Source organism: Strix aluco, chromosome 3 (genome assembly GCF_031877795.1).
Source record: "Strix aluco isolate bStrAlu1 chromosome 3, bStrAlu1.hap1, whole genome shotgun sequence".
Taxonomy (NCBI): Eukaryota; Metazoa; Chordata; class Aves; order Strigiformes; family Strigidae; genus Strix; species Strix aluco.
The window spans coordinates 81,381,540-81,408,035 of NC_133933.1; the positions used below are offsets into that span (position 1 = coordinate 81,381,540).

The window sequence follows — 26,496 nt, forward strand, 5'->3', positions numbered from 1 at the left end:
CTCCTCTCCTTACCTAAGACTATGACGCATGGAATTTAGCAAGTCTTGGCAACTCAATTTCCCCAGATGTCTTTCTCACAGAGTTAAATTACTACTCCTCTATTCCGTCTGACTCTTTTTACCCAAAACGAGCTGAGAAAAAAAAAGAGCTGAAAGTGCAGTGTGGTGAGAAGAACGGAGACTATTTGGGTGGCAGCTGTGGAATTCTGTGTGTGGTGTGGGAGCAAGTTATTAATCCTGTTTCCAGTGCTCACATTTTTATTTTCACTATATTTAATGCTTATTTTAAAAGTCACAGTTATGAAAGCACTTGAGAAAGTCTGAATGCTGGTTTTCTTTTAGTTTTTTCCCAAGTTTGTTTCTAGCTGCCATGATTGCCAGTAAAAAAACCTGATCCCACAAACTTTGCAACCTGAAAATTCTGAAAACATACACACTTCCTTTCTTAACATATCAGTTCTTATTCCTGAGGATTTTTAATGCATTGAGTTAATAATACTGATTTATCTCTTCTTTGCTGCTTCTTCCCACAGCAGACAATTTTACTCACACTGCTGTTACTTGTGTTCTTTTCAACACATACCAACTCACGCTGTAACTCACTAGCTGTCAGCATTTTAAAAGAAAGATTAGCAGTGCCAGCTACACCTCAGGAAAAACATTTGCACTCCTCACAGCTCAAGTGTTTATTATATACTACAGAAAAAGTGGTGCATTACATTATCCATGTTCCCTCTTCTTGTTTCTGCAGGGCTTCACTAAGCTGACAACTGACAGTTGCATGCTTGTTTAAAAACTGCAGTAAGAAATAATTATTCTGAAGACACTGCATATATAATCATCACAACATAATAACTTTTTTTAATACACCAGCTATTTCTTTACTAATTTGTATTTTGATAAAACAGCTCTCAGTTTAACACAAAAAGCAATGTTAATCTAGTTAAAGATATATTTTAGGACCACTTAATAAAGTAGAAAAATGAGAAACTAAATTCTGAACACTATCTGACAACAAACAATTTGAATTTATATATAACCCTACAATTCATTATGACACAAAGCTATTGAAGGAGGCTCTCTCAGAGCCTAGAAAAGTGCCCCGTAAAATTACAGATGAAGATTGAGAGGAAGATGTTACTCAAACTCCTTATTCTCAGTCCCATTATTTGTTGAGGTTTTAATACAGTGTTCACAAGGAAAAATAACTATAAATCTAGTAAAATATCATGCCTTTGATATTTCTCATATTATTTACATAGCGTTTTACTAAAGTGTCTTTGAAGATTATACAATGCAAGAGCAGCCTGAACCTAGAAATACTCAGATATGCTGAAGAAATGTTAATCAACAGACATTTAGAAGAACAGAAACAAGTACTTAATCTTTGTTCCTTTTCCATGTGTATTATCACAGAAAATAGGGAGGCAGGTAAACAGGAAAAGGAGAAATTATTTTTGTATTTGGCAAGAGAAAGAATAGATTGTTCAGCATAGCTGATCTGGTTACCTTAATTATCTGCCTTTAACAATAGCAGCACAAAAGGCCTCCTTCCAACAATTCTCCAAGAATTACTAACCCTGGGATAAATTGTATAGGATAACTAAATGTCCTCAAACTAGTTTAGATGCTGAAGCAGCCAAGAAAGCTCCTTACTTTAAATCACATTAAGATAATTCTTAAAGTGTTTTGGAACACTGTTCCACCCATAAAAATTATTTTCTTCTTAAATCTTACCTGGCAATAGAGCTGAGTAACTTGCTAATACATGGGGCATTCCACTCTCACCAACATGGCAATCTTTAAAACTGTGATCCTGAACCAAACTCCCAGAGCCTGATGCTCCAGTAAAAGCAGGACAGATCGCTATGATATGGCAGGACAATACAGCAACACCTGACCCTTGCAGTTGTAATGAAGTTGGTCACAAGTATACTCTTATAGTTTTACTTTGTAATAAGAGGCATTTGGACAAACTCTAAACATTTATTTCTAGGTGAATGTTCCAAATGTGGTATTCTAGGCAGATGCTTCTCTCTGGTAGAGGAGAGAGACATTCTGATACCTTAATGCAGTTATCAAGGAACAAATTTTCCTCTGCTCGCAAATTGTTTAATTGGAAAATTCACACTTCTTTTGCCAGGGAGGAGGGCAGGAGAAATCCCAACCATTTCCTACTATTAAATATTCAAATAAACTATTTGCTTTAAGAAGTATTTTTTAAAACTAAAAAAAATAATTAAGTACTCAAAGGACTGTTTCTACACATGCAAAGGACAGACAATCAACTACCTGTCCTCTGTATTGCTTTGAATTTTTAATCTAAATTATTTCATTTCTATTATTTACCACTTAGAAATGCTGTCAACCATTTAAAATTTTTTATTTGGTAAATGCATAAAACTAGGTCACTGAAAACAAGCTTATACACAATAATACACAGACACATCAGAGGATTAATATATAAAAATCAAGAGATAAAAAAACTGACCTGCTGCTTCTGGTGTTTGTTTAGTAGGGCTAAAAATAAGATGTAACATCTGGAGCAGTCTGCTAAAGCTCCACAGAAGTCATTGTAGGAAGAAAGTTTGCTACGAAGGTACAAAAATAAAATATAAATGAAAGTACTTTTTTTCACAAAAGCTTTTTTTTTTTTTTAAATCACTTTGCTTTTGACTCTCAGAGCTGTATTTTCCAACAAATAAAATGAATGCCAATACTCTGACTTCTAGTAGAGTCATATGCAGTTACATAAGAGCACAACAGAAGTCTAGCTATCCTTGCTGCAGTGAATTACGGGAAGAAGCAAACATAAGGAGCTTCCCAACCTGCTTGCCATATGGGCACAGTATGCTAACACCAGCACTTCTTAGCGTTAAAGGAGAACTGTAATTTCAAGATGACATGGGAAGTCAGACGGGAGAGGAAATAAAGGGTCCCTTCCTACGGCACGTCCAGTAGAGCCCAGCGACAGCACTAACACAACACATCTCTGATCAGCAAATATGGAGAATGTGCCTTCTTGCAGTCATGATTTTGTCTCTGTGTATTCCCTAACAGCTGCTTTGGTCCTATACTGCTCACCTTGACCATTACAAAAATAGAGAATTAGACATGCTTTGGTCATACCAGAAGTACGGCAATAACACAACAAACTAGGATAACCTCTTACTTCCCATGTAGTCAAAACAGCAAATATCTGTGTGTATGTTCAATTACAAACAATTATAACAAGATTTACAGATTTAGAGAAATTAATAATCAGAACAGATTGAACATATTCTCTACAAAGAAGCTGCCTAAAGTTACTGAGAGAAAAGAATAATTCTGTATTACTAGAAGACACAACAAAATTCAAATCTGTGCTCTGTACTGCACAGTATAATTTTTTTTTGGTAACTGCAATTTCCAGAAAGCTAATTAAATTGATTTTATGGCTAATTTGTATCCTTGGAGCATGCAGTTCACTAAACTTAAGAAAAAAAATTGAAGCTGTGGGAAACTTTAAATAAGACAAATTAATTTTGCTCCATATTGAATTCTAGATCAAGTAAATGTCCTTCTCAGAATTACAGTGTAAGTATTGATTACATTTAATTACAAACCCATACCCCACTTTTCACAGCATTTTCCAAGTAAAAGAAATGCTCTCTCCTCAGAAGAAGTAAATACGCCCAAAGTGCTGTAATTATTGCTAGAACTCAACTCATTTTTAGGAACAAAATTAGAGACACAGATGCGGACAAGGTTGGCATGGAAGTGGGAAAGCAATTCACATGCTATACAAGTAGCACAAATTGCAAAGGATCACATTTGCCTGTTTTAAGCTGTAGAGAGTTAAGGAATGACAGTCCCTTATGTAGCTGCTCTTCAAAGCACAACCTGATCTCATCTAGCAAGGAGAACGTGATGGATAATTTGGAGGGGATGAACAGGAAAAGAAGTTCATAGCAGAATCTCAGTGAACATGGAGTCACAGGCACCATGACTCAACACAATAACAAAGCAGCAATGGCAAATACTTCACCCAGAATGGCATTCATAAATTGTGCTTATAACCCAACTCCTCCTGAAATTACGAACAGTTAATTTCACAGCTTCTTCAAAATCCTTAAATTGTTTGCAAGTCCATTTAGCACTGGACATCGCAAGCTAGCGCTTGGTAACTGAAAGATTTTTGACTGAGAAACTATTCAGACTACAAAAGGATCTTTTTGGGTGATTCACTCATACTGATCTCGCTCTTAAAAAGCACATCTTGGGAAGCAGGCACTGAGCTGCTCATAAAACTGAGATTCTTCCAGCACTTCCATCTGCACAGGCAAGCCCTGATCCCACAGATTAATCTCCTCAAACACTCTGTGACAGCTCAAAACAATGAACACTGATCACATTTTCTCTCTTTTGTATTTTATTTCACAACACACAGTCCCCGACTTAATTTAAGCTTGTGTAATTTCTCTCTTTTTTTAAACATGGCCTAAAATAGGATTAATAAATACTTAATAAATTTATGCAGCTTTAAAATATAAGAAATGGTAGTTCAAAAATCTCAATCAGAATCTGCAGGATCACAGAATGACACAATACAACAAAATATTTTTCACAGTTTGTATGGCTACAGTGAAACAAATCAGTATTCATGAGGCACAATTATCATACAAAAACATTACAAACTACCAGAGCTTTTAAAAAACCCAATTCAATGTAAATCTTCCAATTTTAGTCCTCGATCCTGTCCTCTTTGGGGTCACTCGAAGCAGGAACACTGACTGCATGCAGAAATAGCCGTGTGTTCTGTACATACCTGAATATCCTGACAATATAGGTGCATACATCCTTATCATTCATACGCTGCTCTAGCGCCACACAGAGCTCAGAGACTGCACCGTTGCAAAGGAGTTGGCGCCTTGCCGGAGGTAAGTCAGCCAAGTTTCGTAAACTAGCTGTCAGCTGCATATAGAATATTTAAAGATTTATTAATCACAACCATTTACAACAGAATCCACAGTGTTTTGAAAATTTAATAAGGCTCAGATCTCATTTATAACGTCTAAGGCAGTCTGAATGCCCTGTTAACATTCTGCAGGCATGTATCTACCAATAAATTATAACAGGAAATGTGCAAGTAACAGAATTGTGTATACTGAAATAATTGTTTGAAAATGAAAGTCTGATAATGGTCTTTGCCTGCATGTAACTTCCTTCTTTGAGGGAAACGTGATCTTTCATATATTTTAAAATCTTGCATGCATTTATACAACCATATACCAATTGGATATTAGGGGAAATGCTGTGGATAAAGCGATTTTTTGCATAAGGTCTAATTTTGCAAGTTTACATTCTTGCAAATTAATACTGATATATAATAGCTTTTTTGATAATAACTATAGGTTGTAAATGAAGATGAAATGATTTTAAAAGACAGTAACATTTTGATTTAAAAATTTGAAAGTTAATCAAGATCAAGAGAAATCCACTACTCAGTACAAAAATGAAAAGCTTAAGTCCTCAGGTTTATTTTGGAGAAACCAAAATATTTTCAGAAGATACTGTTCTATTTCAAGCATAAAATATCTATCACTTGTAGATATGCAAAATGAATCAGCTATTGCATATTTTGAAATGTTCTGGTTCTTTTCCAAGGTAAGGGTATTCAAATGCCAAGGTCAGACAGGCAATGATATGTAAGTTAACTGTTGATCTAAACCAGAACTTACTATAAAATTAATGCGAAGTAATTTAATCTAATGTGAATATGGGAAGTCTTCAAATTTGCCTTATTCTAAGAGTAAGCTATTTAACTTCAATTTAGTTTTAAATGTAGTTTGGTAAGGCACAAAGACTATCTATGCAAATTGTTTGTAATCAAAAAAAACTCTAGAAATTAAGTATTTTATCACTGAATTGGACTGCTTGTCCAATGATATGTAACTGCTAGTTTTAAAGGAAAAACCTGACAAAGAGCAGGTTAAGTTGTTGTGCCTGAGGAGCTTTTGATCATAGGATTCTATGCACTACTTTGTCCATTCTCCAGAAGCTTTCAAATTTGCTGTCCTATTTCAGCAAATTTGACAGAAGTGTACATGTCTTCAGTTACCACACGATGTTCTGTAATGGAACAATAGGAGAAGGAACAGTGCGTCAAAATGGAGAAGCAAGGTACAGAGGGGAAAAAAATTATGTGCTAATGTGAATGTGATATGTGAATGGATTTTACTTCAGCACTAAATATGAAATGTATGCTATATTCAGAATAAACAGAAACTGAACCTATAGAAGCCATTTGCTTCATATTGATCATATTTTAAGAAGATACCTGGAAGTTTTTGGTATTTTAACAACTGCAAAAAATACAATTCCAGATATGCATTCTTTCACAAGTCACAATGCTTCAAAAATCAACACAATACTTAAGAAATATTTTAAAATAAAAATATTCTCATCAAATACTTTGCTATTCAATAGTTTTGGTGGAAAAACTCATGCCAAATGGAAGAGACGCAGAAGACTCCGTTCAGCACTCACATACAAGATGTTCACAGTCAGCCTAGGATGATACTTGTTGAGCTCTAGCTAAACTTCACAATAAAGAAAATTAAGGATAAACCATATATTAAAAGTGTTGTTCAAACCCAGACCAAGGCTTTCACTGCAGAAAAGACAGTTACGTATTAGATAATTAAAAAAAATAAGATCTTTACTAATATATAATGGTGCAGAGGTCTCCAAAAAGAGTAAAATTTTTCATTGCCTGAGACAGACTGTTCAAAATCCTCCAGCAGTAAATTCTATCAAGAGGCATCCTCACACAAAGACAGGTTGGAAAGGAAAAGCAATGCAAAATAACATATACACTTAAATGTGTGAGACAATGAAATTCAGAAGTTCACAAAGTATATACCCACAAAAGAACAGTTAGTACGCAAGTGAAATTTGAAGAGTACAAATTAAAAAATAATGGAAGCTATCCAGACAGCAGATGAATTCAAGAGATATTACGATTGCTTCACGCAGACACCATGATTCAGGGAGAAATGCGTAACGATTGGCTTTAGCAGTCCCACCAGCCCTAATCCTTACGTTGCCATGTGAAAGATCAAATTCACCCAAACAGAAAATTTAACAGCAGACAATCGCTATTTTTAAAGACGACGACATTTAAGTGCTTTTCAATTAAGGAACATGAAGTACTTGTTAAGTCTTGTCAGTGACACTTCAAAAGCCTTGCCTTTTGCATAAGCATTACCACATTCTGTATAAATATACTCAGATTATTAGGTGAAGCAACATAAAACAAGTCAAAGATGATCTCGGTTTCATGTCCTCTAGTAAGGAAAAATAATAATGATTACAAACATTTTTATTCTTGTACTGTGGGACTTCTGCATAAAATCCATCGTGTAACAACAAAGAAATCAGAGAGGGACTATATTACCACAAAAATGACCTGCCATGATTACGTAAAACACTGCCATCTGGTGATTGTGCAATTATACAGTTAAAGAATGAGGAGTTGGTCCCAGTTAACTGAGATACTTCAGTTATCAGGATTAAGAGATGGCAGAGCTCCCCTCGGACACTACTGTGAGTATTTAAGGGGTTTTTCTCCTCCAATATAATTTGCTCTCTATTCCTGAAGACACATATTTATTCATTATTTCTGTATGTCACTGGATATTTGATCTTTTGCTACCAGTTAAAGTACGCCACAAACACTTCCTTTATTCTGAAGACATGAATCAAAGAAGAAACTTTCTTTGATGCTATATCCCTGAAAACAACTATTCCTACATCTGTCTATGATGACTGAACAATTAGCTCATGTGGAAGAAATGGTGCACATTAATGTAGATTTGTTGAAGAAACTGATATGAGAAAGTCACAGAGGAATTCCATAGCAGCAGGAATCACTACTTTTCTCACAGGAAAAATTAAGTATCTGTACTACTATGGAAGAGGATATAAACAAGTGAAACAGCAACCTCAGTAAGAGACAGTTGTCATATTGACTTTTCCACAAAATACTCGAGGCCTTCTTAGAAACAGCCAGTCTATTCAAACTGTACAAATAGTTTTGCTACACTTCCAATCATACTAAAAACAGCACAGATAATAATGACACCCCCCCCCAAAAAAGTGTAAAATGTAACATTTTCCTTTCAAACATTTGCAAATTAAACCCTCAATTTAAAACCCTAAATTTATCCACATACAAATAATGGAAGAAAAAAAAAAATTCTGCAAAGTTGTGGGGAAGTTCAGACAGCTAATCAAACAGTTGAAAATAATCTGATTCATTAGCTTTATTACTTGGACATAATTTGTTATTTTTAAATGCCCCAACTGGCAAAAACTTCTTTTTATATCTATTTAAGATAAATTTTCACCTCTTTCTACTCAACAGGATTCCCATTATATGTATTATATGATTAATGCCAACAGCGGCCAGCAAATGTCAGTAAAGCAACATGCTTTGCTTTTAACCATCCCCTTCCTGCTCTCAGAAGGATGAATATTTTTAAACCATATAAACATGAAAAGACATAAAGGATACGTATCTGTAATTTAGGTTTTAAAATGCCTACCAAAACTGCAACCTAAATTTCCACTCACTGACATGACTGCACAGCTTCTGTATGCAAGGCATCATACTCTACTTCTTCATCTAAACTTACTTTTCTTATAGTTTAGGTGTGTTCACCTTGCAAATTACACTGAGAACAGAACCTATTCTGGACCCCCAATCCTTCCTCAATACTTTTCAAAAGGGTGTTTCTAACTAAACTAATAGCTTAAGGCAGCACTGCAGTAGTATTGGGACTTTAAAAGTCTAACTAGCAGCATTCAAGGAAAATATGGTCACTAAAATCTTGCTTATGTGCAGACCTGATGTTTGTACACCTTCTCTGAAAAAGAGGGCTTGGAAATCCCATATACAATTTTTGTATAGAATATAAGCCGTAATATCAACAAAATGGCACAGATGATTTTAGAATTGTTTGGAGAATTCATAGTGCCACAAAAAAGTTAACATTCCCAATTCTAAAGATAGAACTGTATAAAAAGAGAATTTTGTAATTCATATAGGAACTTAAGGATGACACAACCAGATAGGAAAGAAAATAAGAACACGACAAGCACAAAATTCCAGTTTCATCATATATTCTCCCAGTCTTTAACAATTTGCCACTTTGGGACTTCCTTAGCCAAAGTATTAAGCCACATCTTTTAATTCAGTGCTTCATAGCATCTCCTAATCTGTTTATGTTTGTATTAAGATTACACACAGTATTCTGGAAAGACATACCTCACAGCTCCACTAAAATAAACAGACAAAAATCAGTAATAGTAACATGATGATGCGAGCTATCTGTTTTCTAATATAATTTCAAGTAGTATAAAATTCCTTGTTTGTAAGTTAGTATAGAATTAAACAAATCTGGCATAGTAAGTAGAGAACTTCTGTGTAAACTCTACCTCAGAAAATTGTCCAACATATTTTCCTATGAAGTCCCCAAAAGCCTACAATTACACCATTCACTAATCTCATCAGTAATTTCCAAGACAAATGCCAGGAATCTACCTGGCAAATCCTCGACAAATACAAAAACCCCCATAACCTATGCATAACTTAAAATTTAGCTACATAACCATTTTTTTCTAAAACACTTAAGTTTTAAACAGTTTTAGGGCAAAGGATTAGTCTTCATAGCCACCACTCATCAAGGTACCTCGTATGTGAAAAGATAGTTTTGAGCCTGCTGCCTTCAAAGATTAAAAAAGTGTTGGCTTTTACAACTACCTCTTCCTTAGGTTACAGGTCTTCAAGAACGTTTTGTCAAAGAAACGTTGCTATATTTACCTATGCATTTTTTAAAATGTATTATTCTTGTAATAAAAAGCTTTTTGTAATCTCCTAGAGTATTGCAGAACCAGTTTGTATTTATTATTTCAGTTTAAAGAATTTAGACAGGGAACACATTTTTATCTGTTAACTATAATATCCAGAACATTGTCAGCACCATAAAGTAATAATAAGAAACTGGTTTTATTAGGTACCTAAAAATATTTCTATTAACTTCAGAATTTCTAAAGCCTTTAAAACTGACTACACAAAAACATCTATGATAATTAAATTTAGGCCCTGAACAACTTCATGTAAACTTCCTAAAAAAAATCCTGTTCAAATATAGGTACAACTCTGTCAGTGGCACAAGGGTTAGCTTATCTCCTCTAATTAAATTTTAATTTGCCCTTGAAGTGTGTACTTTTAGAAATAAAAGTAAGTGCTAACCTGGACTAATAGGTGGCCCAAGTCGGAGAAATGTATGTCATTTTCCTTTATATTATTAATCTGCTTCATTAATTGCAGAAACATTTCAACAGCTCCTTTGTTGGCCATTTCATTAAGTAGTACTGCATTTCCAGACATGAATTTTAGAGCTCCCATGCAATACAGGAGAGCTTCATTGTTTTTTTGTAGATCTTCAGTTCTCAGGACCTCCAACAAACAATCTAAAAGGAAAATCATTATTCAGAAAGCCTAATATTAACATTTATTTTTAATACAGTTCAGTCATTGAAGAGATTAACAACTGGGAAAAAAAACTCAGATTGAACTCTTACATTTCTAGTAAGTGGGCTAGAAAAATTGGGTATTTGGATTAAAACCAAGAAACAATTATTGATGAATAAGAGAATGGACCTGACTTTTGTTCTTCCAGGCTTCAAGAACCAGCACCAGTTGTAAACACACAGCAGTAATCACTGAAATCATCAATCAAGATTTGCAAAAGTTATTGTGTGTGCCTGGAATTTTGTGTACTAAACTTGAGACATTCTAAAGAGGTTTATTCCCACTGCTTCCTTAAAAATCAAATGTTTTAAAGCACCTCAAATGGAGCACTAAAAAGCACAGATGCCTAATTCGAATCTGATATTTGAAGCCTGTTCCTAGCCTTTTTAGATTTACTTTTTATGTAGGTAAAGTTACTGTAACAGTTTTGCTTTATGTTACCACTGTCGGATATCTGAAATGTTAAAACTAACAGTTGTTAGAACAAGCCCAATGTACTTTTCACAGTCAAATTGAGACATTCTGAATTTGGTGGGTGTATCTTATATAAATAAGTAATCCTAACCAATTTTATTCTTTTGAATTTCTAGTAACTGATTTAAACTAACATTTACTTATCCTTCCTGTGTTCTAGCCAGTTGAATAAAAACATTTTCCCACCTCATTAAACTTAAGAGATTTCTAAAGCTTTTTCTGTCTCAACTCAGGTTGAAACTCTCCAAGTATATGGGTGTATATGGATGAAGTACATACACTCTAGGCTCTTGTCCAAACTCTCACCACCCTCACCAACTGCCAAGTGGTCAGATAAATCACTTGGGTTGTAGTGATGTGAGAAATCAGTTTACACAGATATACACATATGCTTTAACCTATGCACATGCAGCAATTGCAAGTTCAAGGCCTACATTAATAAAACATAATGAAGTTTTAATGAAAGGAATGACCATCAATGACACCAAGTATCATTCATACACTGTAATTTTCTTCATATTTGTCATATTTGAAAGGGGTGTATGTGTGTGTATGACACAAATACAGTTACAATCATGAAAGAGATCTCAGAGTCATTGCTGACAATTCTCCAAAACCATTGGCTCAATGTGCAGCAGCAGCTAAAAAAAGCCAATGGCTGTTCTCAGTATCCTTTCTGGTGATGGCCAACAACACAGGCAGCATTATTTCACTTCTATAAAATTTGGTGCAGATGCATGTTGACTTCTGTAGACAGTTTTGTTCTGTACATCTCAAGAAGAATCTATTGGAGTTGGAAAAGGTACAGAGAAGGGCTACTAAAACAACAGAGAGAATGACACAACACCCTTTCAAAGAGAGAGCTAAAAGGCTGAGATGCCTCAGTCTGAAGAGGAGAAGGCACAGGCTATGTGATATGACTGTGGTTTAAAAAAAATCATGAAAGTGGAGGGTAAGCTGACTGTAGAAACTCTTACAAATCCTGCAGAACTACAAGCAGGGGCACAATGAAAAGTGGATAGGTTTAAAACAGCAGACAGAGAACTTTTGGAACTTGTTGCTCTATGAGATTGTAGAGGCAGACAGAATCAGGAAGTTCAAAAAGGAATTAGACAAATTAATGGACAAAAGACCTATAAACAGAGACTAAAAAAAGATTAGGCAGGGATGGACCATTTAATGTCCCTAATAGAATGTAACAGTTCTGGACACTGGGGTAGTACAGGGGAAATGAATCACAGAAAACACGTAGGCTTCTGTGCTCTCCCTAAACAGCATCCCCTATCGGCATCGTTAGACACAGAATACTGGACTAGATGGACCATTAATTTGACCTACTAGGCAATTTTCAGTGTGTGACTAAGTTAACTTTGAGAATGTTTCCTGAAAGATGATCAAGCTAACTATTGAGTTTCAATATCTAACTTAGATCCAAGAACAGAATACATACCCAATAATCTGTCATTTTGAATGATGTAATCATTTTTTTCATTCCTGCAAATTTTAAATGCAAGCTTACAAACACTGAGAAGATTTTTTCCATCCACTTTCATCTGCCAAGAAAGTAAGAGACATAAAAATCACAACTGAAATCTACATACAAAAATGCACCATAACATTTTACAAGTTCAGACACCATGGCAAACTTGTATTCCCACAGAACTATTAAATTCCAGCTGAAACCCTGACAGTACACTGAGCCAAACAGAAAAGTTTGCAGAATTAAAAGACTCTGAAACCTAGCTAGTTTAAGCTCTGTTTAGCAAACTGTGCTGACTGACTTTAAAGTAACAGAGGATATATAAACTTTTTATGTACGTTCTGCAGGTAGTATATCGATAACTTGTATGTTTTTTTCTCTTAATTCATTCTTACAAAGAAATTCTGCACAAGACTCACTGGTCTGGCATCCATGGCCATACTGCAAAGAACTCCAGTACAACAGTACATTTCATAATGAAAGTTATCATCAAATATCAGAAAACAAGATCTTATGATGTACTAATGGTTATTGAGAGATCATGAAAGGGAAGTAAAAGTGTTAAACATTCAATGATAAATCTCTTCCTTTTCTCTGCAATTCAAGAGCAATTTTTTCCCTTGTTCATGATTTTTAAAAGATTCCACAGAAAAATGTCTGTAACAGAATTATTTTTTTTTAAATAAGCACCACTTAACATCTATGTAGTATCTGAATACTTAATTATATCTTCTGATTAAAATAACACACACTACCTTAAAGGAGAACTGCCCCCCCAATGCACACACACACAAATTACTAAAATGTCGACAAGACAATGCTAGCTGGTATCATTTCACCAGTGACTGTCCATACATACTTAATAAGAAGTTGAACCAATAGGTTCAAAAGCACCAACTTAATTGAGAGTTTTAACTGGAAATACTAGAGAAAGAGATAATTACACTTCCTCTCTTCAAAAAAAACCTGGTTTGGTATTTTCAGATAAAGGTGTTTAATATTGTCAAGATATTATTCAAAAACTAAGCTTTATTTCTATGTGTGATTTTTTAAATTACTGGGTTTTTTAAATCCCTGCATGTGTATCCCAGCTTAGGACACTGTCTCTTTTCCATGCCTAAGCAATATTCCTGCCACCATACACCAGCTATCCTATTTTGTGTCCCTCCTTCCTCCCCTAGATGTAATTTCTCTGCAAAAAATAGGCTCTAACAAGCGCTGATCTGGATGAATGGGAGACTAGTATTCGTATAGCAAGAAAATGTGCTTAGGAAAGGGTTAGTTTAGACACAGTTTAGAAGTATGAAATGAAAAATTAAATACAAGTTGTAATTCATGATTTTGAGCTTCACATTCTACCAATCAGCATTTTAAAACACTTACAGCCAGAATAATCTTTGCCAGCTTCAGGCAAAGCGGATCTGAATCAACATCTACAAGTTTATATAATGTCTTCAGAAGCACACTTCTTCTCTTAAATCTTTTTCCAAGCATATTCCCTTCATTCAAGGCTTGATAGAGCTTGGTGCAAGCCAGACAAAGATTTTCTATGTTGTCTTCTACTTGAAGAGGGTGGGAAGGGAGAGAAAAATAAAAAATAATTATCAGTGCCACCTCTTCCAGAGCATCTTAGTAGACAAAGACACAGAACAAAATAAAGAATGGGTTGCACAACAACAAAAGTAAGGCACCCAATAAATCTCTTAAAATGGTAACACGATCCTCAAAAACAGTTTTATTCTGCTCTTTCAAAAAGAAGAGACTCAAGCCAAGAAATCAGAGCCAAAATAATACCTAAAGCTAAAAATGAAACTCACCTTTAACGCTTAATAATCAGATTGACTAAATGTCTACCAGAAAACTGTGAATCTGAATATATTCTTTAAACAGCTCCACCAAACATTACACGTGAAAAAGAGACAGTTAAGGAATTTTTTTCTGCCCACGTGCAAATGTTGCTGGGATTAAGAACAAGTGAATGTAAAAACTCGTTACAACTCTCCAATGCATAGTAGAGGTGCAAGATATATTTGAGTGGACCATTGGCCTATTGACAAAAGAGTCATCTACCTCCTAACCTAAGTCCCTCAGACACTATTTAAAAAATACAAAAATAAAACCTGCAGTAAATTATTACAAAATCTGCATCTCAACACAAGGGAACCATGTACATTTTTACTTTAGAGGGAAAAGTCTTGCCTGTTTTTAAAATTCAAGAGTGAGTGGGTTTTCTCCTTTTCTTACATTTGCTTTTGTCTACAAGGTGACACTAATAAAGCACCATATAAACTCACTTAAACTGCCTGTATAAACTCTGCATTTACCCAGGATGTACTTCACAGCTGAAATAGAGTCATATTCAAGGAAGCAAAGCACTTGTGATGAAATACATATGGACAGGAAGTTATGACAAAAAACATTCTATCTAAGGCCCCAAACCTGTAGGCAGATTCAGGGACCTACCTCTCATGCTGAGCAGTGCCTGGAAGCTCTCAATTTGCAATCATCATACTCAAGTAACAGCAATGACTATTCCATTTCTATTCCCATCATAGCAGAAAATTTAACAAAATTTAGCATGATTCTAAACTCTCTGCTCCAGTAAGCAGTGGCACTTACAGGAGTGGCAAGGAACCAAAATTGAAAGGTCTCTACCCCATTTCATCAAAATTAACAACAACAAAAATTATTCATCACTCACCCCATGGGGCATTTCTGAATCTTATCCTCCCTTAAGCACTACAATGTAACAAAATAAAGTATTTGTTCCTGTGAGGGATGCACTCAACCCCTTAACCAAACTAGCACTGGTTTGATACAGGCTCCAAACGATATAAAGGCCTGAACCTTAGCCGGGCCAAGAACTCCTCCAGTTTCAATCTGTTCTCTGAAAATCCACAAAGCAGAGTGACACAGTGAGCATTGATGCATATGATGATGGAACACCAATCCTGTGATTAACACATGAATAGCAGGTGGCTTTTCCAAGGCTCATTTATCAAGCAGCAAAGAAAGTTGTGGGTAAAAGGAGTCTCATGCATACCTTTCCCATCGCATGTAATTTGACTACAAGCCAACCACTTTATTCCATAAATATGACAGCTTAAGTGAGCCTTCTTTGAGCTCTCCCTGCTAGGCAGTGTGGCTGCATGGTGGTGATCTCCCCTGGAGCTGAGACACCTCTCAAGGTTGCTCCTCGAGGCAGAGACCTTTTACTACTGGCAGATCTTTGGTACGTGACTGATAGCATGCTGAATTAATACTAATGAAACATTACTAATACTAATGAAACATTACTAATCCATGTAGCTACTCAATATTAGTTATTATAAACTTTGTATAAATAATCAGACATAAACTGTTGTCCAAGTCTGAGACTATGATTGCACCTGGCTGCACCTAAGCTCCATCAGGAGTTTAGAAAGCAAGGGGGTTCCACTCTGAACCTCGTGAAGAAACCGGAGGGTCTTCCTTACCCTTTTACATCTCCAGTCTCTGTGTGAGTCTAACTTGATTCTAACTCAATTTTCCTTTGTATGTTTCTTCCACGCAGCAATTAATAAGGTGAACCTTGCCATCAAACTTACTGAACCTTGGTAAACTACTGTTAAACTTTGTTAAACGGCATCAAACTTACTGAACCACCTCAATAAAACATATTGCTGCTTCTCTCCTTTGAGTGAGGTGCATTCCACCCATTTGTGACAAATTGGTGTAGTTGTCAGGATCCTAAACCAGGATTTGCTACAGCACCTCTAGAAAAAAGAGACTTCAGGATTCTATTTGCTTTTGTTATGCAACAACCATCTCAAATGCATGATATTCATAAGATTTTAGACAATAATTAAGTTCCCGGTTAAACTTCAGATTTGTTTTTGCATGGAAAGTTTTCTACAAATGTTTTTGAGGGAGAAAGGGGAAGAAAAAGGCTTTTCTATTAATATATTAAAAACTAAATGTGACTTAAATGCATGTACAGGGATTTAGCTGAAAGGTATGAAGCAAGTGACTGCACACAAAATTTAAAAATATTGAATTACCAACAGACCCTCTAAAAACATTAAAATTATGGAATTCTAATATTCACTGTGATAGGAAGAACTGCAATTGTGCAGTAAACAGCCTAAATAAAGCAATATAACACACAGCTGCAGGAGACAATGATGCAATTCAGTTACAATCTGTGTGAATATTCGAGAAGCAGCAAAACTCTTAACTTTAAGGTTTTTGTAGTACTACATTCAATCAACCAGTGAGAAAGTACCATTAGATAATTTCACCTATTATTAGAAAAACCAAGCCATAATCAAGTTTTTAAAAAAAACTAAAAAAACCCCAACACACTAAACAAATCAAGTAAAGACTGAGGAAAAGGGGCATGAAAATTTATTTTCCTTAGATACATTCATGACAAGGGAGAGACATAATTAGATTTTACCTCTAAATAATATTTTGCTTACCTTCAAAGAAAATCTCACTGTGTAAAACTTTAACTCAGTGGCTCATATTTGACAATCTCAGCATTAAGCAAGGAAAATATGAAGTTGCATAGCTGTTTTCAAATCCTGATCACTGTTTTTCTACAAATCAGTGACAGATGTGGGAATGAGAATCCTGTCTTTTTAAAATAATGACATATTTTGGGAATCACTCGGTACCATACAGGTGTTTCATACTCATCAACATCTGGAAAATTATGCAAAAAAAAATTCTAATCTGTACCATGCTATAATGAACACTGCAAAAGATCCTGTAAAACAGAATCAATCCCCTAATTTGACACTCACTTTCAATCACTTGTAAAAACAAATCTACTTTCTATATTCCCACCATTCAAATAAATACAATGTCTAATAGAAGGCAACTAAACAACCTTTTGAATGAAACATGGAAATGGATTTCACTCTTTCAAGCCATACTTAATTTACTCAATTTTGCTTCAATATTCTGGGTCATTGCATTCTTTTCGGAGACATCTAACACTTGATGCACAAATGGAAACTATCATTAAGATTTCCTTAGTTTTCTAAAATTAATTGAGACCTCCAATACAGTTCACGCTTAAAAGTGAATCCGTGCAATACTTTATTCTTACAATTATTACCTCATCACTGACTGCTAAGCTGGCAGAGCTATGTTGTCTAAAATAAGGTAATTTAATCAGACAAGATCTTCTCTAAACCAGTAATTTTTTTATAGAATTACAGAATGGTTGAGGTTGGAAGGGTCCTCTAGAGGTCATCTGGTCCAAACCCCACTCAAGCTGGGCCACCTACAGATGGTTGCCCAGGACAGTTTTGCACTGCAAAGTCACTGAACATAGGAAAGCATAAAAGGCTACATATTCCAACTACTGTTATTCTTTTGTAGTAAACACAAATGAATCCCATGTTTCCTGCAGGAAACAGTACAGAAAATATACCCTTTCAAGAACAGTGTTACCCACCTTTTTCCAGTTCATGCAGAATTGGTAGAATCTTTACATGCCAAAAGATTTCCTCCTCTTCTGATTCATTTATTCTTGTTTCATCCTCTAAGCCTTCAAAATACATACAAAACAAAAGCACATATTCAGTGAAAGTTTCAACTTCTACACAAATACACAGCTACAAATACTTTATTTATCAGTCAGATAAAAAAAGAAAATGTCACATTTTGCTATATTCTGGGTTATTTTACCTATTCAAGCTTCTGTTCTTATTTACATTTTCTCAAAAACAAAAGTTTCAAACAAAACTAGATGGATAAATGTTTTGATATGTAAAGCTGTACTGTAAAGCCAGATTTGTTTTTGCTTGCTGACATTAATGTTTCATTTGATCGCTGAATTGGAAGGTAATGGCTACTTTTACATCAACATGTCCTACTATTTTTCAGCTCTGTGTCCACGTGACAGCTTATTGTGTGTTAAAAAATATCCATATTATAGACAATCCTCTAGGATTGTACAATTTTATCTAGTACACATGCACAATGTTACACTAAGCTTGGTTCACTGACTCTTTCATCAGTTCGGGAAAAATAGTCTTGTTATTACATCCTGTTAGCAATTCTAATCACTTCATGCAATTAGTTTTGAGAACTTCTCGACTAAGTTTTTGCAAAATGCATGTTTCCCCCCTAGTCTTTGTTACGTTAAACAATTTCTCACAGAGCATCTTGGGAAATAAACAGCAAACTACAGATATCTGAAAGATGTTTTGCTTCCAATAAACATGTCAGAAACCTTGGGGGCAACCAACTCCTAGTTTTCTTGGCCACACTCAACCAATTTCTTCCACAGTGACTGAGAAAGAGCTACTGTTCATTATCAGAAACCTTGTCCATTTCACAAAGAGAAGTTTTAAAAAATATTTCAGCTTTTTTTACACTTTGCTTCAAAAACAAAAGACAAAAATGTCTATCAGCAGACATCAAGTTAAAAATTGGTAGACCAAAAAAACAGCAGTCTGGAATTCTTCTGGAAACAAGATTGGGAACATGGATCTGTTTTCAGATTGGACAAGGGAGTTGGTGAAACATGATTTATTAAAAAATGGATTCCAGGATTGACTTTCATATGGATGCAGTATCACTGGGAATTATTCCGACTTGCTGAACATCCTTTTCACATTCACCTGGCACTATGTAAAGCGACAGAATTCTGGTCTTGTCCATAGGCACACTACAGTTAGCAGTTTTACAACTTGAGTTTTAAAGGATCTAACAACCTTACAAGCTGCATGTAGGCATATTTTCTGAGTTCAAGATTAGGTTAAGCTCCTTATCTTGCAGGCAACCAAAGTTGTTGTTATAAAGATGGGGTTTGGTTGGTTGGTTGGTTGGGTTTTTTTTAAACAGGGAAATAGAAGTCACACAACTTCACTAAATAACATGAAGAAAGCCATTAAGACTAGAATATATACATTTTTTTAAGTGACAGATTTGTCAGAAAGTGTGTTCTACCATTCATTACTAGCTCTTTCATTTAAATGACAATGTAAATTCTTATCATCATCATTATCAAACACAAAAAATACTATACTACATGAGAACATTGATATTGAGAGGTTTGCATTATGAGAACAGTATTTCAGACCTTAAAAAATGACTGTCTACTGAGCATTACTTGGAACAGTGAAACAATTAAAACCTTCCTGATTATTTTAAAAGCTTGCTCTTTAAAAAAAGAATCCAGACTCTGTTTGTGTATCTGTATTAACTTTAACTGTCTACCTGTATTTTACACAGAATGAATCTATGAATTACATTTCAACAGATTATACAATGATGCTATTTCGTAAGTAATAAACTGGTATGTTATTACAATAACTATATATTGTTGGTATGTGCATATATAAATATTAGTAGAAGTACATGTTATTAGGTAATATTATTATTACTTATTTTGCAGACCTTTATTTTCTAGATCGAAGAAGTTAATAGTCTTATTTAGACTGATGAGTAGCTTAATTAATAAAACACTATGCAGCATTTGCAATGAAGTGAAAGTTCTGCTCCAGATAATGTAAGAACACAGCTGAAACAAGAACACTAGAATAGTTTGCACTGTTCCTTCCTGCCACAAAACCCACATATTGCCTCAATTATTTATTTTCTTTCCAGCTTGTAGCTACCTCTCTTAAAGGGAAAGATGGGACTGATTTTCTAACTACACACATGCTTAACTTTATTAAGCAAGAAATAGAATACTTCATGTATTTGCAGTTATGACCCAATTTTTCACTAAAAAAATTAAGAAAGCCATTCAATTTTTAGTTCAGAACAAAAAGAACTGATTTTTTGTGCCACTCTGCTGCAGTTGTCTCACATTCATCAGAAAAATACAGCAACCTAAAAGTCATAATGGCATAATTTTTTTAAAAAATATCACTTGTAACTAGGGAAAAAAAAAGATAATCAGCTTTTACGAAACAATATTAATCCTAGCAATAAGAATGAACAGGAAATACATTATTATAAAGAAAAGCAACATTAATAAATTGTAAACTTGCATGTGTCTTGGTCCTGGGGGATTTTTAAGGTGCTGATTAAAAGTTATGGCACTATCTGTATTTAAAATATTGCAGAAGCTGTCCTGAACCTTCTAATCAAGCGAATCACAATTCAACAGCAAAAATACTCAAGCAAAAGAATTCAGCAAGTTGAAGTTCATTGTCTCAGTTTTTCATAGGTCTTAACCACAGCTTTGCATTCTGGTCAAAAAAAAAAAAAATCACTAATCAGTCTACATTTATTGGTTGCTGTTTTTAGCATGTAAATACAAGAGCCTTAGCAACACTGAGCTTTCAAAAGCTGTGTACTGCCTGACTTATCATGTTTAGCCTTTTCATGGAATACTGAGTGGCTATGAATATATCAATATTAAAACAGTCTACCTCCTCTCTAAAATGTGAAAGTATAAACAAAAATCATATCAGAAAATAGAAATAATCTGTAAATGAACACTCCCCCCCAGACCCCACTATAGAGGAGAAATGATTGAGAATTCCTACTGCTATCCCACTGTTTATTCTGAGATTAAAGATGAAGTATGCACAAACTAAGGAAGTGACATGATGTTAAAAAAAGTAGATATAAAAAGAAACAATCCTAATAACACACTTTTTTTCAACACCAAATAAAATAGCACAAATAAATTAAAAGGCTTATAAACAGAGAAAATACAGCCCCACAGAATACTAACTCCCATGACATGGTAAATACTCTCAGCTCCTCTGAAGGAAATGAAAGCAGAGCACATTACAGTCTTCGCCAGAATGATCCTGAATAATGCAACTTCTCAGTTCTAGAAAAATAGTAATAAAACATAATAGCAGAGTAGAAACTTCAGGTTTCCATACCAGACTCTCAAATATGCACTTGCCATGTATGAAACGTGCCAGCTATGAGGAAGTATTGATTAAAATCTGTTATGTAAAATTAGCAAAATGCATCCCTACAGGGCAATCCAGAATCTGTATCTTCAGCTAATATACCTTGGCCCTTCTGTGCAGCTACGTCAGTTTACAAAAAGTGATGAGCAAACAAGGTGTTAATGGATTGGCAAATTCTTAAGCTTACATATGGGAAAAAACAGAGAAAATATCAACAGATTTTTAGAGTGAAGATGTCTTGAATATTGTTTCTCTTTACCAACAACAGTAAAAAAACCCAATACATCTAGAAAACCAAAAATATTGTTCAGTGAATAAAGAAGAAAGAGATCTTCAAATCACAAAAATTAGATTATTTGTATCTGACTGTATTTCACATATTTTACAGGAGATTGAAATGCCTTATAAAGTACCTGTTACTCTTCTCTTCCAGCCTGTACTCCTTGGCCATGATGAACTAGTGTCAGGCTTTTTCATCTCGTCACTAAAAGATACAGTATAGATACACACAAAGTATATCAGAATACAGTGCTCAAAATGCTCCTTTCTCCACATGTACTCAGTATGAGATCTGCATATTAATAACTAATTGGAAAAGATTATGAGTTATTTTACTAAGATAGTAGGTTACGTGCTCATTAAAAATGACATAAAAATACAACTTCCTCCAGTATGTATTACAGAAAGCTCATTCAGAAATATTGACATATTTACACCACAAGAGGTCACCATTATGGAACACAAAACCTAAAGCATTTCCACTTGTACAATAAAGCTGAAATTTGAATGAAACTAAGCTCAGAAAGAGCCAATTTTTATTTCATCAGTTTCATTAACTGCATATAAACTCAACTAGCTTAAAACTGTAAATTCATCCATTCACATGGACAGTGAATTCTTCTGATAGAATTAACACTTTTAAAAGATTTAATGAGAAGAATTTTCAAAGAAACAAACACTTTAGTAACCTTTAATGCAAGTATTAGAATTTCTAGATCTTCCTGTGAACTACTGCTAACTACATAGCGATCACTAGTTCTGCTAGAACAAGAAACACGTATGTTGCCATTTCTTTGTAAAGCAACAGTGAGTAATGCCATAATTCCTGTTGATTGTATGATTAGCCTTTCTTTGGCCAGAGGAAACTACTACATACATCTGTGATAAATCTATTCTATTTGCCCAGCCACACATTCAAGCAGCACTGATCTAAAAGAAATATACAGACTCTCTTTGCTATTAAACAGGAATCTTTCCTCCTTTAAATTCTGTACTGAAGACAAAGGTCTTAATCTATGTTTCCTATTCTCAGTGTACGTTTAATTTAACGCTTCTTATTCCATTTACAGTTCATGTACGAATACAACCTAATCTTCTAAATTTTCTTCCAAAGATAACAGTATTGTGTTAGCAATGTTATTTCATAACCTGTTAATTTAGTTGCTATAAGGCTTAAAGCTAAACTGTTGTTTAAGTGGTTTGCTGGATCGGCGCCTAAATCCTGTCTGCCAGTCCAGACAGAAGATGTAAGTCATCCTATCAACAGATGGAGACAGAATAAAAGACAAAGCTCTTGTAAGATCACTTCCCTACAAAAGGGACTGGATAGCTCACTGTGATCAGTCAAAAATTTCCCAAGCAATCACATTACAGAGGAACACTTGCTTCATTATGGCTAACAAGTGAATAATGCTTTCTTTTTACAGCATGAGCATTTAAGTGCTCCAAAATCTAAATGTTTACACAAACTATCTTGAAATTATTTCAGATCATATATGGCAACTCCTACTCCTCTGGGGAAGCAATGTTTAAAAAAAAAAAAAACAACCAAAAAACCACAATGCTTGTATCTCTACCCTAAAATAGGCTGACATCTGTAAGAAAGAGGGTTTCTACAGCACACATTAAATACAGTCCAGTATTTGGTTCCATTTATGCAAATACCTTGTCCTACAAACTTTGAAAGTTTAAGAAATGATTCTATGAGGTTCAGCCATCCTTGAAATCAAGACTATAACCTGAAAGGACACTGGATAGGAAGAGAACAACAACTTTAGTCACCTAATACTAACCCAGCTATATTCAGAAATCAGTATCTTCAGAATTGTATGTAGGCATGATGATACTATCTGCCTACATGAATATGGATGTCTGAGTTTGCATTCCTCAGAAGAAGAGTTTTGTAACTATATCCTGTCTGTGCCTCTTCCCCTAAAATGTAAATCCACAGGATGAATCCAAGAAACCTCAACAAAGACAATCCTGCAAGTTTTGTAGGAAACAAAAGCAGCTGAAAAGACATTGAAGCAAAGGACGTGGTAACCTGAATACTTATCAGATAGAACCACATATGAGAGATAAAGGGTAAGACCGTGTCAAAGTTTGAACTGTGTAAAAAAAAAAAGTTTGGTTGGAACCTATGATTTCTTAAACACCAGTATCAACCAGTTTAGAGACCTATGTGAATAGGAAAGCAGATTGCTGTACTGCTGGTATTCACAGAATTATCCATACTTTTGGGAAACATCCTCATAAGTTAAACAGCTTAACTGGAACTCTCATTATTTTCAGAAAAAGAATACACTGAATACATACATAAACGAGAATGACTGATACACAGGCTTATCTTTAGGGAGTATGTACAATTTATGAATTTTGTGAGAGATTATAAAATCCCTTTATGTATCTTTACCATGCTGCCAACTCCATTTTAGTTACAGAGACTTTTCCTTCTTTGTTATCTTTTCACTTTCACATAGGGCTGAAACTTAAGCAGCAATATCTTGTTAAGAACTATGCAGTTAAAATGTAATCAGCCTACTCTAAAAAATAAGTTACCTACTATTGAAGGGAACTGGCTTGTCAAGAGAGTGGTTGCCTTGGAAACAAAGTCAATTGGCAGAAATCTGATCATCTGATAAGGGACTCATCAAGAAATCAACTGACAGAGGCTCTGATGACTTACAGAGGAAAAAGAACTTGGCAACTGGATCATCTCTATCCTTCTCATGTAAGAGAGATCACAGTAGCCCCTATGAGGAACATGGCTTTCTTGAACATACACAGACTACGAGGACTTCCAAAGGGAAGGTGAGCCAGCACTGCAGTAGTGTTCAGTATTTTTCCCCAGTGAAACCATGTATAATTAAGTGAAAACAGCATTTATTCAGGAACTCTATGTGTTTACTTACTTGCTTGTTCTTGACATTAACCCCTTGTTAATGGTAAATCTGCAAACTCTCACCTTCAGTGGTATTCCAGGGAAAACTACATTTCTAAGAACTGCATCCCAGATGCAAAGAATTGGACTAGCTCACTCCAAAAAACCTGCACACAACAGCAAGGTCTGCTTCTCAAACATGAGTGTGAGATCCCAACAGAGGAATAGCGCTTGGGCTCTTTCCTCATATTGCAGAGCCTTAAACATCTGAGAATCTGGGTACCTCTTTACTTGTAAAACAGAGTCTGGCAATGGGCCTGATTTTTGGGCCACACCTTGCCGTACAGTTAGATCCTTAGCATGGTCACTGCTACAGTTTTGGCGCAAGAAAGGTAGTACTTTTGTGGACAAATGCCTTGGCACAGGGCGCAGACAAACAAGAGTTAGGGATCTTCCCAGCCAATACTTTGTGTGTGGTAGGGAGAGGGTTAAAAATACTTTCATTGTATTAACATAACCCATGACACAGCAGCTGGCCACCAAGACAGAGACTAACTCCTTTGTTTAATTTTTATTAATCATTAGTACAGATGTAGCCCTGGTGCCCCAACAATTATTTAGTTACCAGTTAAGAGGGACACACAGCCTAATAGCATCAAGTTAATGCTTCTCTATGGATTTGTCTGTAACAAGCACCTTTGATCAGTGAGGTAGTGAAGCTTAACTAGAAAGAAGAGAGAACATGATCATCTTTTCTGAATTGTCAAACTTAAAGGCATTACCTCTAGACACTCCCTCTCCTCATGGTAAGGTTCTTGTAACACCTACATATTCTTATAACTTTGGGAGGCAAAACCAGAAAATACGGAAGTGGAAGAAGAACAGAGGAGCACAGTAACTGAGAGAGTGCAATAAAGGATGAAGAACATGAGGGTTAGTTTTCAAAGAGAAGAGTAGGAATAACACAGAATGAGCAAAAGAGCAGGGGGTAAGCCCCATACTATCTGCTTCTGCAAGTGCCGAGATCTCACATGACATTGCTTCTCCTGACATTATAAGCCTCTTCTCTTGGACCCATGTAAACTGAATCTGTGGACTCTCTCTCCTGAAGTACAGATTGGAACTCGGACTACCCCATGTCAGCCGGAATCTGAACAGTCTCACAAAGGCAGAGAGCTACTCACAGGCAGACAGTGCATAACATGCCCTGGGTAAATGCCGTGAGGAAGCCATACACAGTAGACACTTGCTGGTGTCTGGAAATACATTTGATTTCCATTTTAAACAAGGAAATGAAGATTATTACCAACTTTGTGATCCGGAAGATAACAAGATGCTGCAGAGCACCCTGATTTTGTATTTATAGGTATCTTTTGTTGGCAAATTCTACATGACTGCTTAATACAACTTTTTTAGGGTTGGGGGGTGGTTGAAGACATCAGAACCTCCAAACTGGTGGTGGTTCATTGACAGAAATAGAATATTAGGCTTAACATCCACAGACTTTATGGAGACTAACAAAACACCATTTTCTCTCAGTCAGCTCCACACAAAAGTTTACAAATAGTAGTATATCTCAAACATCAGAAACATTTAAACCAGAAAAGGTAACTTGGAATATACTTGAAAAAACGCAGAGCACTGACTTCTGAAGGCATCACCTGCATAAACTACAATACTACTAAAATTTACAGAACATACATTTACATACATTTTATAAAAATATGAAACAGAACATGGTCTAGTTAGTCCAAAAGCTATTCTTTGACTAACTCTTTTGAGTGTATCAGAAGAAGACATAAAACTGATAAGTATAGACACTCACAGAAAAATCTCTTCAGAAGTTCCTTCCTGATAAGAAGCCTTAGTCTGTGTTGCCACCATGTGAAAGATCTCTTATTATCCATGTGCTCTTGATAAAATGCTG

The 26,496-nt window shown here is 35.2% G+C and overlaps 1 protein-coding gene across 8 annotated transcripts in view; it reads right to left on the reverse strand.

Annotated features, from left to right (window-relative positions):
- The window catches only part of ARMC2 (armadillo repeat containing 2), a 70,292-nt gene that overhangs the window by 22,764 nt on the left and 21,032 nt on the right, over window positions 1-26,496 (reverse strand). For all 8 annotated transcript variants that reach the window (XM_074819375.1, XM_074819374.1, XM_074819379.1 and 5 more), the window contains 7 exons: window positions 21,823-21,893; window positions 17,980-18,072; window positions 13,917-14,092; window positions 12,504-12,606; window positions 10,298-10,518; window positions 4,808-4,953; window positions 2,492-2,591 (listed from right to left, as the gene is read on the reverse strand). In XM_074819375.1, coding sequence (XP_074675476.1) covers window positions 2,492-2,591; window positions 4,808-4,953; window positions 10,298-10,518; window positions 12,504-12,606; window positions 13,917-14,092; window positions 17,980-18,072; window positions 21,823-21,893 — 910 coding nt within the window. The remainder of the gene's footprint in view (window positions 1-2,491; window positions 2,592-4,807; window positions 4,954-10,297; window positions 10,519-12,503; window positions 12,607-13,916; window positions 14,093-17,979; window positions 18,073-21,822; window positions 21,894-26,496) is intronic.